Genomic DNA, 14,337 nt, shown 5'->3' on the forward strand with positions numbered 1-14,337 from the left:
ACCCAATCTATCCCATTCCTTAGCAATTACTGCAGAAATAGCATTAGGAACAGGAAAGACTTCTGGAATAACCGCAGGAGCTTTAAAAACCTTATCCAAACGTATAGAATTAGTATCAAGAGGACTAGAATCCTCTATTTCTAAAGCAATTAGTACTTCTTTAAGTAAAGAGCGAATAAATTCCATCTTAAATAAATATGAAGATTTATCAGCATCAATCTCTGAGACAGAATCCTCTGAACCAGAAGAGTCCAAAGAATCAGAATGATGGTGTTCATTTAAAAATTCATCTGTAGAGAGAGAAGATTTAAAAGACTTTTTACGTTTACTAGAAGGAGAAATAACAGACAAAGCCTTCTTTATGGATTCAGAAACAAAATCTCTTATGTTATCAGGAACATTCTGCACCTTAGATGTTGAGGGAACTGCAACAGGCAATGGTACATCACTAAAGGAAATATTATCTGCATTAACAAGTTTGTCATGACATTTAATACAAACAACAGCTGGAGGAATAGCTACCAAAAGTTTACAGCAGATACACTTAGCTTTGGTAGATCCAGCAGGCAGAGGTTTTCCTGTAGTATCTTCTGGCTCAGATGCAACGTGAGACATCTTGCAATATGTAAGAGAAAAAACAACATATAAAGCAAAATAGATCAAATTCCTTATAAGACAGTTTCAGGAATGGGAAAAAAATGCCAAACATCAAGCTTCTAGCAACCAGAAGCAAATGAAAAATGAGACTGAAATAATGTGGAGACAAAAGCGACGCCCATATTTTTTGGCGCCAAATAAGACGCCCACATTATTTGGCGCCTAAATGCTTTTGGCGCCAAAAATGACGCCACATCCGGAACGCCGACATTTTTGGCGCAAAATAACGTCAAAAAAATGACGCAACTTCCGGCGACACGTATGACGCCGGAAACGGAAATGAATTTTTGCGCCAAAAAAGTCCGCGCCAAGAATGACGCAATAAAATGAAGCATTTTCAGCCCCCGCGAGCCTAACAGCCCACAGGGAAAAAAGTCAAATTTTTGAGGTAAGAAAAATATGATAATTAAAGCATAATCCCAAATATGAAACTGACTGTCTGGAAATAAGGAAAGTTGAACATTCTGAGTCAAGGCAAATAAATGTTTGAATACATATATTTAGAACTTTATAAATAAAGTGCCCAACCATAGCTTAGAGTGTCACAGAAAATAAGACTTACTTACCCCAGGACACTCATCTACATGTTTGTAGAAAGCCAAACCAGTACTGAAACGAGAATCAGTAGAGGAAATGGTAAATATAAGAGTATATCGTCGATCTGAAAAGGGAGGTAAGAGATGAATCTCTACGACCGATAACAGAGAACCTTATGAAATAGACCCCGTAGAAGGAGATCACTGCATTCAATAGGCAATACTCTCCTCACATCCCTCTGACATTCACTGCACGCTGAGAGGAAAACCGGGCTCCAACTTGCTGCGGAGCGCATATCAACGTAGAATCTAGCACAAACTTACTTCACCACCTCCCTTGGAGGCAAAGTTTGTAAAACTGATTTGTGGGTGTGGTGAGGGGTGTATTTATAGGCATTTTAAGGTTTGGGAAACTTTGCCCCTCCTGGTAGGAATGTATATCCCATACGTCACTAGCTCATGGACTCTTGTTAATTACATGAAAGAAATCAAAATTCATAATAGAATCTATATCTGGAGCTATGGTATTTGGATCAGATGAATTCACATTCCCCCTGTAGCATCATTTGATACATCATCATCAACATTACTGAGATCAACAGAAGTATAAAAATGCTTATACAATGTCAACTTGACAAATTTATTGACATCCAGTTAGGTGTTAAAAACTGAAAAATTATATGTAGGGGCAAAACCCAGACCCTTAGATAGGACATTGATGTGATCATTGGTGAGTTGAAAGTCAGATAAGTTAATCACACTGAGCGCTAATTCTTCTTCGATCCCCTCTTTGAAACCCTTCTTCCCTCTCCTGGATCCAGCTCTGCGCGTCTTTTTTCTTTTTCTAAAGGGATCTCTTGGTTCTTCACTTTTGGGCGGGCATCGTTTTCTTTTTTCTCTTTTTTCTCACGGCTTTCACATGATGGATCCTGTAACGAGAGTAAGGGAGGGGTAGAAAGAGAAGAAGAAGAAGAGGACGAGGAAGAACTCTCATCTGAAGAAACTGAATCTCGATCAGAGGTATCATGTTCAGTTGATGAGAACACCACTTTCTTGTTTTTACTCTTGTGTTTTTTCTTTAACATGAATTTCGGTTCTACTGTAGATGTAGATGCGCTTGCCAAGTGTGTCTGGTTCTTGTGTTTGTTCTTATTTTTATTTTTATTGAACCTTAGGCTCGCTTCTTCACCATCTGTATTGGCACTTGAATCATTGTCCCTCTGATGATTGGCAGAAAACCTGTGAGGTTGCCTGATGAATCTGGACCAATCGTACACCTTGTTTTTTAAATAATCATCTTGATCCCTGTTAAATTTTCTGCCTTTAAGTGAGGCGAATTCACTGTCATATTTTCGTATTCTTTTCTTCATATTGGATTTTAAATCTGAGTACTCCTCATCTAGTTTGTGATTCTTAAGTTCCTGTTTAATATTATAAATTTGTCCCTGTCCCTGAGTTTTTGCTCCTTATAAGAATGTCAATGATCGTTAGTGAGCAAGTAGTCAGTGCATCCTTCCACTCAGTTGTCAGTTCATCATCATTTAAATCATAAGAAGGAAACTTTTTTATCCTCAATCCCCTAGGGATTCTTTTGGATTGAAGATAATGCTCAAAAGCTACTACATCCCACATTAAACAGTAATCTTTCAAGTTGATTAAATAAGCTATTTATATCTTTGTCAATAAATTCTTTTTCTCCCAATGAGAATATTGACTGAAAATAGGTTTTTCTACTTTGTACATCAAAATTAGATTTGTTGAGGCTAAGTGCCTCCCCCTCCATAGTTGTGTGAAGTGCTAATGTGCTTATAATAAAAAAAATTAATAAAATTTTGCTGTGCTACTAATGTGCGCTGCACTACAAATAAGTTATGTCGCCAAAGTGCATTTAATTTATTTAATTAGGGCAAATAATTGGTATATAGGCTGTTATAAATATATCCAGAACTCTTCTGGCCACAGTGGACACGTTCAGTGTGACCTGAAAGCTTAGACCAAATATTACACTTTCAGTTTAAACAGGAGACGCCACAGGAGATGTCAACAGCTGATCCTGAATGAAACACAGCAGCTATACTTTCATCGCTGCAGTGGCTTTCAGCATTCGCCATTTATACTCCAGAAATCAACATGGTGTATGAATATCAGTTAAACAAATCCCATCAATTCCTCCGAGATTACAGTTAAGCATAGACTGCTTGGACTCGATGCAGAGCTGTTTTACCCCAACACGGCAAATGTTTAAAATGAAGTCAGTATTCGCAAAGTCAGTATGAACCAACTGCCGCTCATGTAATTACCCTGTCAATTTAAACAGGGAGCGCGGATTCACAGCCTACAGCTGATCTAGTGTGAGGCTAAGCAACTATTGCCGTAGTCATTTCAAGCAGCCTAATGCCAAAAATTTAGTAAAGTGCATAAGTCCGGATAATATTCAAACAAGTCTCTTCAATTCAACAGTAATGCGTTTTTTTACAGAAAGAAAAAGATTTAAAAACACACTTACTGGCAGCTCCTTTCATATCGTCCTCGGCGAGTAGCGTCAATAGCTCAGGCAGAATCGGTACACAGGAGGTGACGTAGCTACAGCCCAGGAGGTGTGTGAGGTGCTAGCCAATTACAGCCCTCAAAAATCGGCTAATACAAATGCACTGATGGCGGGGAGCTAGCTTGTAGAGAAGTTGAGCAAACTTCGTAGAACAGGAATCAGAGGGAAGCAGCACTCCAGGATAATAGAATAAAATCCAAACCTTTATTCTGACATTTTAAAAAGCAAAAATCATGTACAGTGCAGGACAGAGGAGCACAGCACAAAAGCAAAAAAAGCAAAATCACAGAAGGAGGGGGGAGCGGAGTCCTAATATGTTTCGTGCTATTCAGCACTTAATCATAGGATAACTCCCCACCTGTGTGATGCACCATTTAACTGTCTCCTGACCAATCACAGTTTTAAAGGCCAAATCACACCCTCACCATAAAATACTTAGGTGTAAATGGTGCATCACAAAGGATTGAAGAATAATGTCATAATATGCAATTACAAATGATAAAACAAATAATAAGAAAATTGTTTTTTGCTTTTTAAAACATCAGAATAAAGGTTTGGATTTTATTCTATTATCCTGGAGTGCTGCTTCCCTCTGATTCCTGTTCTACGAAGTTTGCACGACTTCTCTACAAGCTAGCACCCCGCCATCAGTAAATTTGTATTAGCCAATTTTTGAGGGCTGTAATTGGCTAGCACCTTACACACCTCCTGGGCTGTAGCTATGTCACCTCCTGTGTACCGATTCTATATGATAATCACACCCTGAGGGGGAGGCAGGGACTCTGTATTCATGTGACACCAGAGGGGACAATACACATCTATATGAGAACAAAAGTCCAGGTGTGACCCTCTCATTGTCTCCCAACTGACAAGATGTACTCATGTGAGTCACACAGAGAAAGGTGACACTCCCACATTAGTATAAATATCTGTGTAACACTCAGTGATATCACAGGAGGAACCAGAGAGACTTCATACTTACAGAGCTTCTGCTAAACGGTAATATGCAAACCCTGACATAAATCTTTATTAACAGCCTCACACTGTTGTGTTTTATATAATGATGAGAAAATATTGTTCTGTATTTTATTATGATAAAGATAAAATATTTCCCTTCTTGTAAGAAACTGAGTTTAAATAAAAAACTCAACTGTACTTATTTAATTTGTTTTCTATATTTTTCATGCAGTGTTAATGAATTAACATTGTTATTTTATATAAAAAGCCCAATTTAATAATGATTTATACTATTTTGTAAAATGAATGTTTGTAACAGAACCAATTGATATTTTCAAGCTTGAGGAGGTCTGTCCAATAATACATTTGTGGGGGTTGTTCCTGTTATCCAATGAGCAATTGATTTTTAAGTACCAGCCAATTAGAATCCTGTATTTCCCTATAGGTTTATAATTAACCATAGAGCCCAGATAAACCATTTTCATTTAATATTAGTGTGAAGCTGCTATTTGCTCCAGTAATAAATATCACTCAGCTTATGGCCCTGTTGTATCATTCTCATCACATATACTGATCTAATCATAAATATCTTGTGATCTGCATATTATTTTATTTCTAATGAGGTTATTTTATAATACATTTCTTATTTCTATTATCTGCACCTGTTTATCATCAGAACGTTTATCCCACTGATCTGTGACTGATTCTTGTTGTTAGTAAAGACCTTAGTAAGTGTATTCTGCACCTTCAGCTGCTGCTGTTTGTCACATGATCAGACTTAAAGGGATAGTATCCTGTAAATTTGGTTTTCCCTTAAAATAACAAGAAACCCCAAATTATTTTCATCATTTAAATAGAACATATAATTTTCAACAACTTCCACTTGACTTCTATTATGAAATTTTCTTCATTCTCTAGATATCCTTTATTGAAACAGCAGCAATGCACTACTGGGAGCTAGCTGAGCACATAAGGTGAGCCAATGACAAGAGGCTTGTATGTGCCACTAATCAGCAGCTAGCGCACGATAGTGCATTATATGGTTTGTCACAAAGGTCTCCAAGGGAATAAAGCAGATTTGATAATAGAAGGAAATTAGAAAGTTGTTTGAATTTGAATAATAAAAGTGTAATTGTGACTTTGCTGTCCCCTTTAATGTGTTTCTAATGACTTGTTTTACCGGTGTAAATGTATGGGAAATTTCACCTTTAGGTTTAGTTTTTATGTGAAATAACTGTTTGCTGTTTGTAATTTATTTTCATTATTAAATTGTACACAGCTTTTAAATGACCTGAGGCTCCGGCTCCAACTTAGCATATGCAGGAGTTCACATTATTTAAAAAATATGAGTCTGTTATTGGCTGATAGCTGTCACATGGTACAGGTGCAGAACTACATTTATCAGAAAACAACATATTGCTCTTTATAAATTAATAGTGTTTTATTGCATTGTATTTTTATTATGCATCTGTGGTTTAGTAATTCTATATGTTATGGACCTTTTAAATGGACTGAATTTGCCAAAAGAACATCTCATTATATTATCACTCCATGTAAACACAAATTCTTTATTTTCTTAACTCTATCCAAGAAAACAATTGAAATGAACATTTTAGTGCCTATCCCTCCCACACCCCTGCAGTGTGATTTAGCACAACTCAGTATTGACCAAGAGAAGTTAAAGGACTGGGGGTGGATCACATGACAAAATGTCTGACATTGAGAATTAGTAGGAAGTACAATACCAATACTACAGTATCCAATTTAACTTATATTTAAACAACTGATATTTAACATTTCTTTCAGTAGAAAATATTGTTTCATATAAATGATAGAAAATAAAGATTATAATATATTTGTAAAGTTGTGATAGGGCCCCACTTAAATAGATTTTCTACCATTATGTTGTATTGATCTGGTAAGATTCATATTTAAGGGGCAATTATAACACCTACAGAACTAACTGTACTAAATGCTTGTGATGAATCAATAGCACATATGTAATACCCTAATCAGCTGATCTGTATCACATGAATTGTTATGTGTGCCTTTAATTATACCATACGTACAGTTAAACAGAACCATTATTTATTATTATTATCTGTCTAAACCATTTAATATACTTTTTACAGACACGGCCAGAGTACTGAGAGATATCAGGTATTGATGTAACTGGAGTGAATAAGGGAACCTTCTTCCTCATCAGACATTGGAGCCTGTTATCAGCATGAACTCATATGTGTTAGGTGAGTAAAATAGATATTATGTTGACTTTAATTACTGGGAAAATAGAATAGATCACTCATCAAACAAATATAAACTTTTATATTTATATCTGCATCTATTAAGTACATTTGTGTCAGTGACATTATAAAAAAGGAGCAACCCCCATTGGGATGAGGATCAGGGTAAAAAATAATACTCCCCCCTCTGTCCTTTTTAGACAGATCATGTCAAACAACTGCCTAACTTCACCCCCTGACCTGGTTCTGTACTCAGAATACCTGCAATTCCACCTTCCCCTACCCTGACCTCGCTCATGGAACACCCATAACTACACTTATGCCTTCCTTGTTCCCATGTGTGAAACACCCACAACTTCCTCAGTGTTCCCCATACCAGAACCACCACTGATTTGTGTGTTTAATTTTACAGTGACTTATTATTATTATTATTAAACTAATAACATTTTTGGCTGTTTATATAAATCAAACAACCATACCCTCTCAAAACAGCTCACTTATCATTCTGTGATGATTAAGACATCATGTTCTCTCCCAACTGGTTGAGCATGAGCTGGGCAGAGCTGTATGTGCAGTTGCTTGTGCAATGTTAAAGGAAGATGGTGGATGCCATATTCTTGCCCAGAATACAGATGTACTTGTTCCCTGGCTGAGAACATTATCCACACGCACCTTGTTTAATGTAGCCCTATAACTCGTTTTGATCAGTAATTTAGGTTACTATGATGTAGTAATGTTTACATTCTATGTCATCCTTTTTTAATTTGTGATTTACAGGAAAATAAATTTAAAAATACAAAAAGGAAGACATTTTTGAGTATAAAAAATGTGTTTTTTTATTGAGATGGATTATATTATAAAGAATAAACATTTTTTTTGTCTCCATTTCTTTTTATGTAGACAATCACTTGAATAGTTCATATCCATCCTTCACTAGAGGAAGCATCAGAATAATACCGCAAACTCCAGTAGTCTTAGACACCAATGACTATTCACAAACATTGGGGATATCACCGCAGATATTTAAAGAAGATGGTGAATTTGCAGGAACTGGGCAGCAATCATTATGTACAGAGAGTTATTTAGTCATCAAGCAAGAGGACAACATTTATGCCTTATCTAGTGAAATGATTATCCCCCAGGATAAACCACACACATTTACTGAGTTTTCAAAACGTAAGAAAGAAGGGAAAAGTCTACAGTCTAGCCAAATGATTCAAATAAAGGAGAAACCTTTCAAATCTACAGAATGTGAGAAAAGCTTTAGATGGAAGTCTCATCTACTAGAACCCCACAAAATTCACACAGGTGCGAAACCACACTCATGTACAGAGTGTGGCAAACATTTTACACAAATGAATCATCTGAAAACTCATGAAAGGATTCACACAGGAGAAAAGCCTTTCACGTGTACAGAGTGGGGAGAAAGTTTTACACGAATGGATTATCTGAAAACTCATGAAAAGATTCACACAGGAGAAAAGCCTTTCACATGTACAGAGTGTGGAAAAAGTTTTACACAAATGCATTGTCTGAAAACTCATGAAAGGATTCACACAGGAGAAAAGCCTTTCACATGTACAGAGTGTGGAAAAAGTTTTACACAAATGCATTGTCTGAAAACTCATGAAAGGATTCACACAGGAGAAAACCTTAAACGTGTACAGAGTGTGGAAAACGTTTTATACAAATGAGTCATCTGAAAACTCATGAAAAGAATCACACAGGAGAAAAGCCTTTCACATGTACAGAGTGTGGAAAAAGTTTTACAGAAAAGAGTGATCTGAAATCTCATGAAAGGATTCACACAGGAGAAAAATCTTTCACATGTACAGAGTGTGGAAAAAGTTTTACACAAATGAGTAGTCTGAAAACTCATGAAATGATTCACACAGGGGAAAAACCTTTCACATGTACAGAATGTCGAAAATGTTATACACTAAAGAGTTATCTGAAAAGTCATGAAAGGATTCACACAGGAGAAAAGCCTTTCACATGTACAGAGTGTGGAAAAAGTTATACACAAATGAGTAGTCTGAAAACTCATGAAATGATTCACACAGGGAAAAAGCCTTTCACATGTACAGAGTGTGGAAAATGGGCGTGGTTGAGGATGTGGTTAGGGGTGTGGCCTCACATGACCTTAAAGAGACATTCCAGCCAAAATTGTAATCCACGTGTATGCATTTCAGTTTTGAGTAGAAGCATTTTTGTAATATACATGTATTAGAAATAATGCTTCTAATAAGTTATAGTTGTTTCAAAAGTGTTTTTAAGTATGCCCCGTGCACCAGTATTTTAAACACAGCACTTGCTCAGAGAGCCTAAGGTGCATTTACCAATGACTCAATTTGTTCATTGCAGACATGATACAAGACCCACTGGTGTTATGATCAGCTGTAGTGTTTAAAATGCTGGTGCACTGAGAGTATCTAGCTATGCTACACATGCATGTGCAGAGAAAAATATTATCACTAAAATAGCGATAACTTTTACTAGAAACATTTTTGCCAATATGTGCTTATTGCAAATATGTTTCTATCCAAAGATGTAATTCATCTGTGTATTTAAATTTTGACCGGAGTGTCCCTTTAATAAAATATATTTTAATTTTTTTGGTCTGTTATTAAAGGATTGAGTGTTTATAATGTTTAATTTAATACACACACAGCAAAGATAGATGAGAGAGAGCTGATAGATATATACAGTTTGGTAGACAGACTGACAGAAAGGTGTGTGTGTGTGTGTGTGTGTGTATACTCGTTAAGGTTCTAGCCAGATCTGCCAAACTGGAGGGGGTGAGATGTCATGGATACCAAACAGCCAAGGCTGCCCCCCCCCCCCCTACTGCCTGCATGACTCCTTGACACAACAGATTTGGCCCTTTCATGGCTAGCGGGATCTTGCTATCTACTGTTTTGCCATGCTGTGCCAGGCTGCAAGAGTAGAACCCCTACCACCTCACCCCCTTCTGTTCCTCAGCAGATTTGGGTTCCGGAGAGCAACTACAATCTCCCAGACCTTTTGTTTCATTTATTTGCTGATGAGTACTTTGTCAGAGAAGAGCTGATCTCTGTTCGGAAAAACCCTCCTGGGCTGGCCTGGCTTCTGGAACTCCCAGTTGGCCGCCTTGACAACAGACACCCGAACAGCAGGACAACCGCTGACTTTCTTTTGGGGATTGGTAGCCCCCAGGGTGGGCAAGAGGGGGAATTACCGGAGGGGAGTTCCTTTGGGGACAATCCTACCCCCATAATTTCAATGGACTGTATCTCCGGTCCCCAGTAACAAATCACGTTGCTTTTTGGACTATGGCATCTGGGGGCAGAGAGCTTTAAAATGGCACCTGGAAGTGCCACCGCTCCTCCAGGATGATCCCGAAACCGCCACCCCTGGGTACTGGGATTCTGTGAGACTGTGGCTGCTATGGAGGTGCCAGCCTGTCTGGAGGAATGGGAAAATTGTGGGATTGTCCAGTGTCTTATCAAGATGAGCTTTGTGTATAAAAGGATTGTGTGTTTTCCAATAAAATCAGTTCTTGTTCCACCTGAATGCTAGTATGTCTAGTTATTTGGGTGGGCTCCTAAGACAAACTCTCTAAATAGAAGCATCAAAAGGGATGTTATTGTAAATAATACTTTTTAAATCCCAGTTATAAAAGCGCCAGATTGGAAGTGCTCTCCTGCTGGCCTTTGTTCCTCTATATATGTGCACCTCAGTTTCCCTCATATAAATGTGATAGAATCCAAACACCACACAGGATTATACAAATCTGTCCTCATACTGACCAGTTAACACAACCATTCACCTCCAAAGCACCCCCAGTGTATATTACTATGCCAGTGTTAGGAGTTGTATGTTTGATTTACATAGGAGAGAAAATAATTATATTTCTTTCATATAATTGGCAAGAGTTTATGAGCTAGTGACATATGGAATATACATTCCTACCAGGAGGGGCAAAGTTTCCTAAACCTCAAAATGCCTATAAATACACCTCCCACCATATCCACAACTCAGTTTTACAAACTTTGCCTCCTATGGAGGTGGTGAAGTTTGTGCTTGATTTTTCTTCTATGATTAGCGCTTCTCATTATATTGAAGCCCAATTCCTCTCAGCATCATCCTGGGAGACATAAGGCTCAGATTGATCTGTACATTCAATACCTTTAGCTAACAAAGTGGTACAGAAAACATAGATGTTTTAAACTGTCTAAACTTTTTCTTAGAGGCAAAAGGCTCCAATAAAGAATTTCTTAATTTAAAAGATATATTCTAAATTAGAGGGACAGTTGAGCTTTATAAAAACAATATGTTCCTCAATCCAATAAATATATGTTCCTAGGAACAGACCACCGTTCCACCCCAGAACATAAGCCCCTTATTTAAGAAATTAGGTAATTCAGAAACCATTATACTTAAATATTTACGGTACATAATGAGCGTTTTTGTTCCAAAGAAAAGTTACTAATAAGTACCTGCATATAAGCATACTGCAAGCAAAACTCATTGCAGATAAGGCAAAGAAAAGAAAAATCAAATTTTGCTCTTAAACGGAAAAAAAACTTAGAAAGGTACATAATTTACAACTCTCCCCATTAAAACATCTGTTTGCTTTTAGTTTATTCGATGCAGACAGAAAAATAACTCCACTGAGTTCTCATGCCAGAGAATGAGGCAGAGTTAAATATGCAGGCTCAGCAACCACTAAAAATGGTGCCGCTCTAAATATCGAGAAGGAGGCGTGGCCAAGAATCGACATGGAATAAAAGCTTCATTCCGCTGACTAAAATTAAAACAAGAAGCACCGATCTCTCCTCTGTTATGAGGGGTTCCTGCAGGACAATCAGAGAAATGTACAATTGTACCCTCTTGCAGTTTCCCTGATGCGCTTTCGAAAAAGCAGAAAAACTGAACACCTGCGCAGATCCATAGAAATGGCGCACTCTCTTAAAGAAATTCACGCTCTCTTAACAGTCCCCTGTCATAGTTCAATTTGCAGACAACTATTCAAATTAACACTAAATGGGATCCAAAGGGGCTGCCAAAAATACAAAGGTCCTGCATATTAAAAACATAGAAATGAGGTGGAAAGTAACCCTAATGAAATGTTCCAAAACTCTCCGCTATGGAAAATATTCCAACTCTAAAGATCTGAAAACTAGAGTTTGCCAAGAGTATTAGCTATGAAATAATAGATCTGAGCCCCATATATGGTTAACCCCTAAGTCTCCAAGTCTTGTGCAATTAATGCGCCTGCCCACTGCCTTAATCATCCATAAAGTATTTTCCCCACATAAAAAGCAGAGAGTCCTTAACCCCTTCAGTGCCAGCCTCCTAGCCCCAGAAGACAAAAGGCACTTACCTGCATTCTAGCCGCCTGGCAGTCAGATGACTCACACAGTATGAAAGAACGCCACTCCTTACAGAGACCTGTGGAAAAAAGAAAGAACAGAGTAAACCTACTCTGACTTTCTATACTAGGGCAGCAAAATGTTAGGAAAATGCAGCAAGGTCCACCTTACAAGTTCCTAACTGCTTTAAAGCCATCACTGCCCTACTGAAGAGACTAACGTGGAGTATGGCTAGACCCAATCCTTGAAAAAGGGGAAAGAACAGAGTAAACCTACTCTGGCTTTCTAAAGTAGATAAAATGTTGCTTGTAGTGAAAGTAATCCAATTCTCTTCAGACACCAAAACTTTACCTCCTCCATGCACCAAGGCAAAGAGAATGACTGGGGGTTGTGGGAAGGGAAGTGATACTTAAAGGGACACTGAACCCAATTTTTTTCTTTTGTGATTCAGATAGAGCATGCAATTTTAAGCAACTTTCTAATTTACCCCTATTATCATTTTTTCTTCAGTCGCTCGCTATCTGAGCCGTTTTTTTTTTGGTTCAGTACTATGGACAGTACTTTTTTATTGGTGGATGAATTTATCCACCAATCAGCAAGAATAACCCAGGTTGTTCATCAAAAATAGGCCAGCATCTAAACTTATATTCTTGCATTTCAAATAAAGATACCAAGAGAATAAAGAAAATTTGATAATAGGAGTAAATTAGAAATTTGCTTAACCCTTTGAGTGCTAAGCACTTTCTCACCTGGGTGCTAAGCTGCTCAAATGTTGTTGTTTTTTTTTGTTGGTTTGTTTTTAAACTTTTTTTTTTTTCTTTTTCCAGATCCCCAAGACTTGCATTGTTAAAAAGGTTAGGCGATTACCTTTCCAACGGTGGGTATTGGGGGTCTGTAGCTGCTTAGATACCTTAGATACAGGCTTCTAAGCAGCATGTCCTCTTTTCCTATCCTTAACATGGTTAAGTTTAAATAAAGTTGTGCGGTGACGTCATCACATCATTGCGGGTGACATCACTGTGCATAACGTAAAGCCCCGGCCATGCCTGTCACTTTACAGACCCGATCGCCTGGGTAAGAGCGGGTGGAAGCCCCCAGATCTCCCTCAAGGTGGGAGAGTGCTAGCGACGGCTCCAAGCCATAGTTAGCAGCTGAGTGGGAAACTCTGCAATGGCTCAGAGCCGTCATTAGCACTGAAAGGGTTAAAATTTAATTCTATATTTGAATCACGAAAGAAAAAAATTGCTTTCAGTGTCCCTTTAACAGCTTTGCTCTTTGCCTCCTCCTGCTGGCCAGGAGTGATATTCCCAACAGTAAATGATGAAGCTGTGGACTCACCATATCTTAGGAAAGAAATAACAATTTCCATCAGTAAAACATAATATAATTATGTAAATAAACAGTTTGTTTTCTCCTTACTTATCCATATGATAATCACACCCTGAGGGGGAGGCAGGGACTCTGTATTCATGTGACACCAGAGGGGACAATAGACATCTATATGAGAACAAAAGCACAGGTGTGGCCCTCTCATTGTCTCCCAACTGACAAGTTGTACTCATGTGTGTCACACAGAGAAAGGTGACACTCCCACATTAGTATAAATATCTGTGTAACACTCAGTGATATCACAGGAGGAACCCGAGAGAGTTCATACTTACAGAGCTTCTGCTAAACGGTAATATGCAAAACCTGAGATAAATCTTTATTAACAGCCTCACACTGTTGTGTTTTGTATAATGATGAGAAAATATTGTTGTTTTTTTGTTATGATAAAGAGAAAATATTTCACTTCATATAAGAAACTGAGTTTATATTAAAAAAAAACTCAACTGTACTTATTTAATTTGTTTTCTATATTTTTCACGTTGTGTTAATGAATTTAACATTAAGTTCTTTTATTTGAAAAAGCATAATTTAATAATAATGATTTATAGTATTTTGTAAAATGAATGTTTGTAACAGAACCAATTGATATTTTCAAGCATAAAACAAACAGAAAGTCCCAATATAGCGCTCAAGCTAAACTGCAGATCCAATTG

At 37.6% G+C, this 14,337-nt stretch overlaps 1 protein-coding gene across 1 annotated transcript; it reads left to right on the forward strand.

Moving 5' to 3' along the window:
- Positions 1–8,430: 8,430 nt before the first annotated feature.
- Positions 8,431–9,000, forward strand: LOC128659936 (gastrula zinc finger protein XlCGF26.1-like; the record flags this gene model as incomplete). Its single annotated transcript, XM_053713528.1, has 2 exons — positions 8,431–8,602; positions 8,677–9,000. Coding segments are annotated over exons 1-2 (462 nt in total), but the record flags the coding sequence as incomplete, so codon positions are not given.
- Between the last annotated feature and the right edge of the window lie 5,337 nt (positions 9,001–14,337).

This window comes from Bombina bombina, chromosome 5 (assembly GCF_027579735.1).
Source record: "Bombina bombina isolate aBomBom1 chromosome 5, aBomBom1.pri, whole genome shotgun sequence".
Lineage (NCBI taxonomy): Eukaryota > Metazoa > Chordata > Amphibia > Anura > Bombinatoridae > Bombina > Bombina bombina.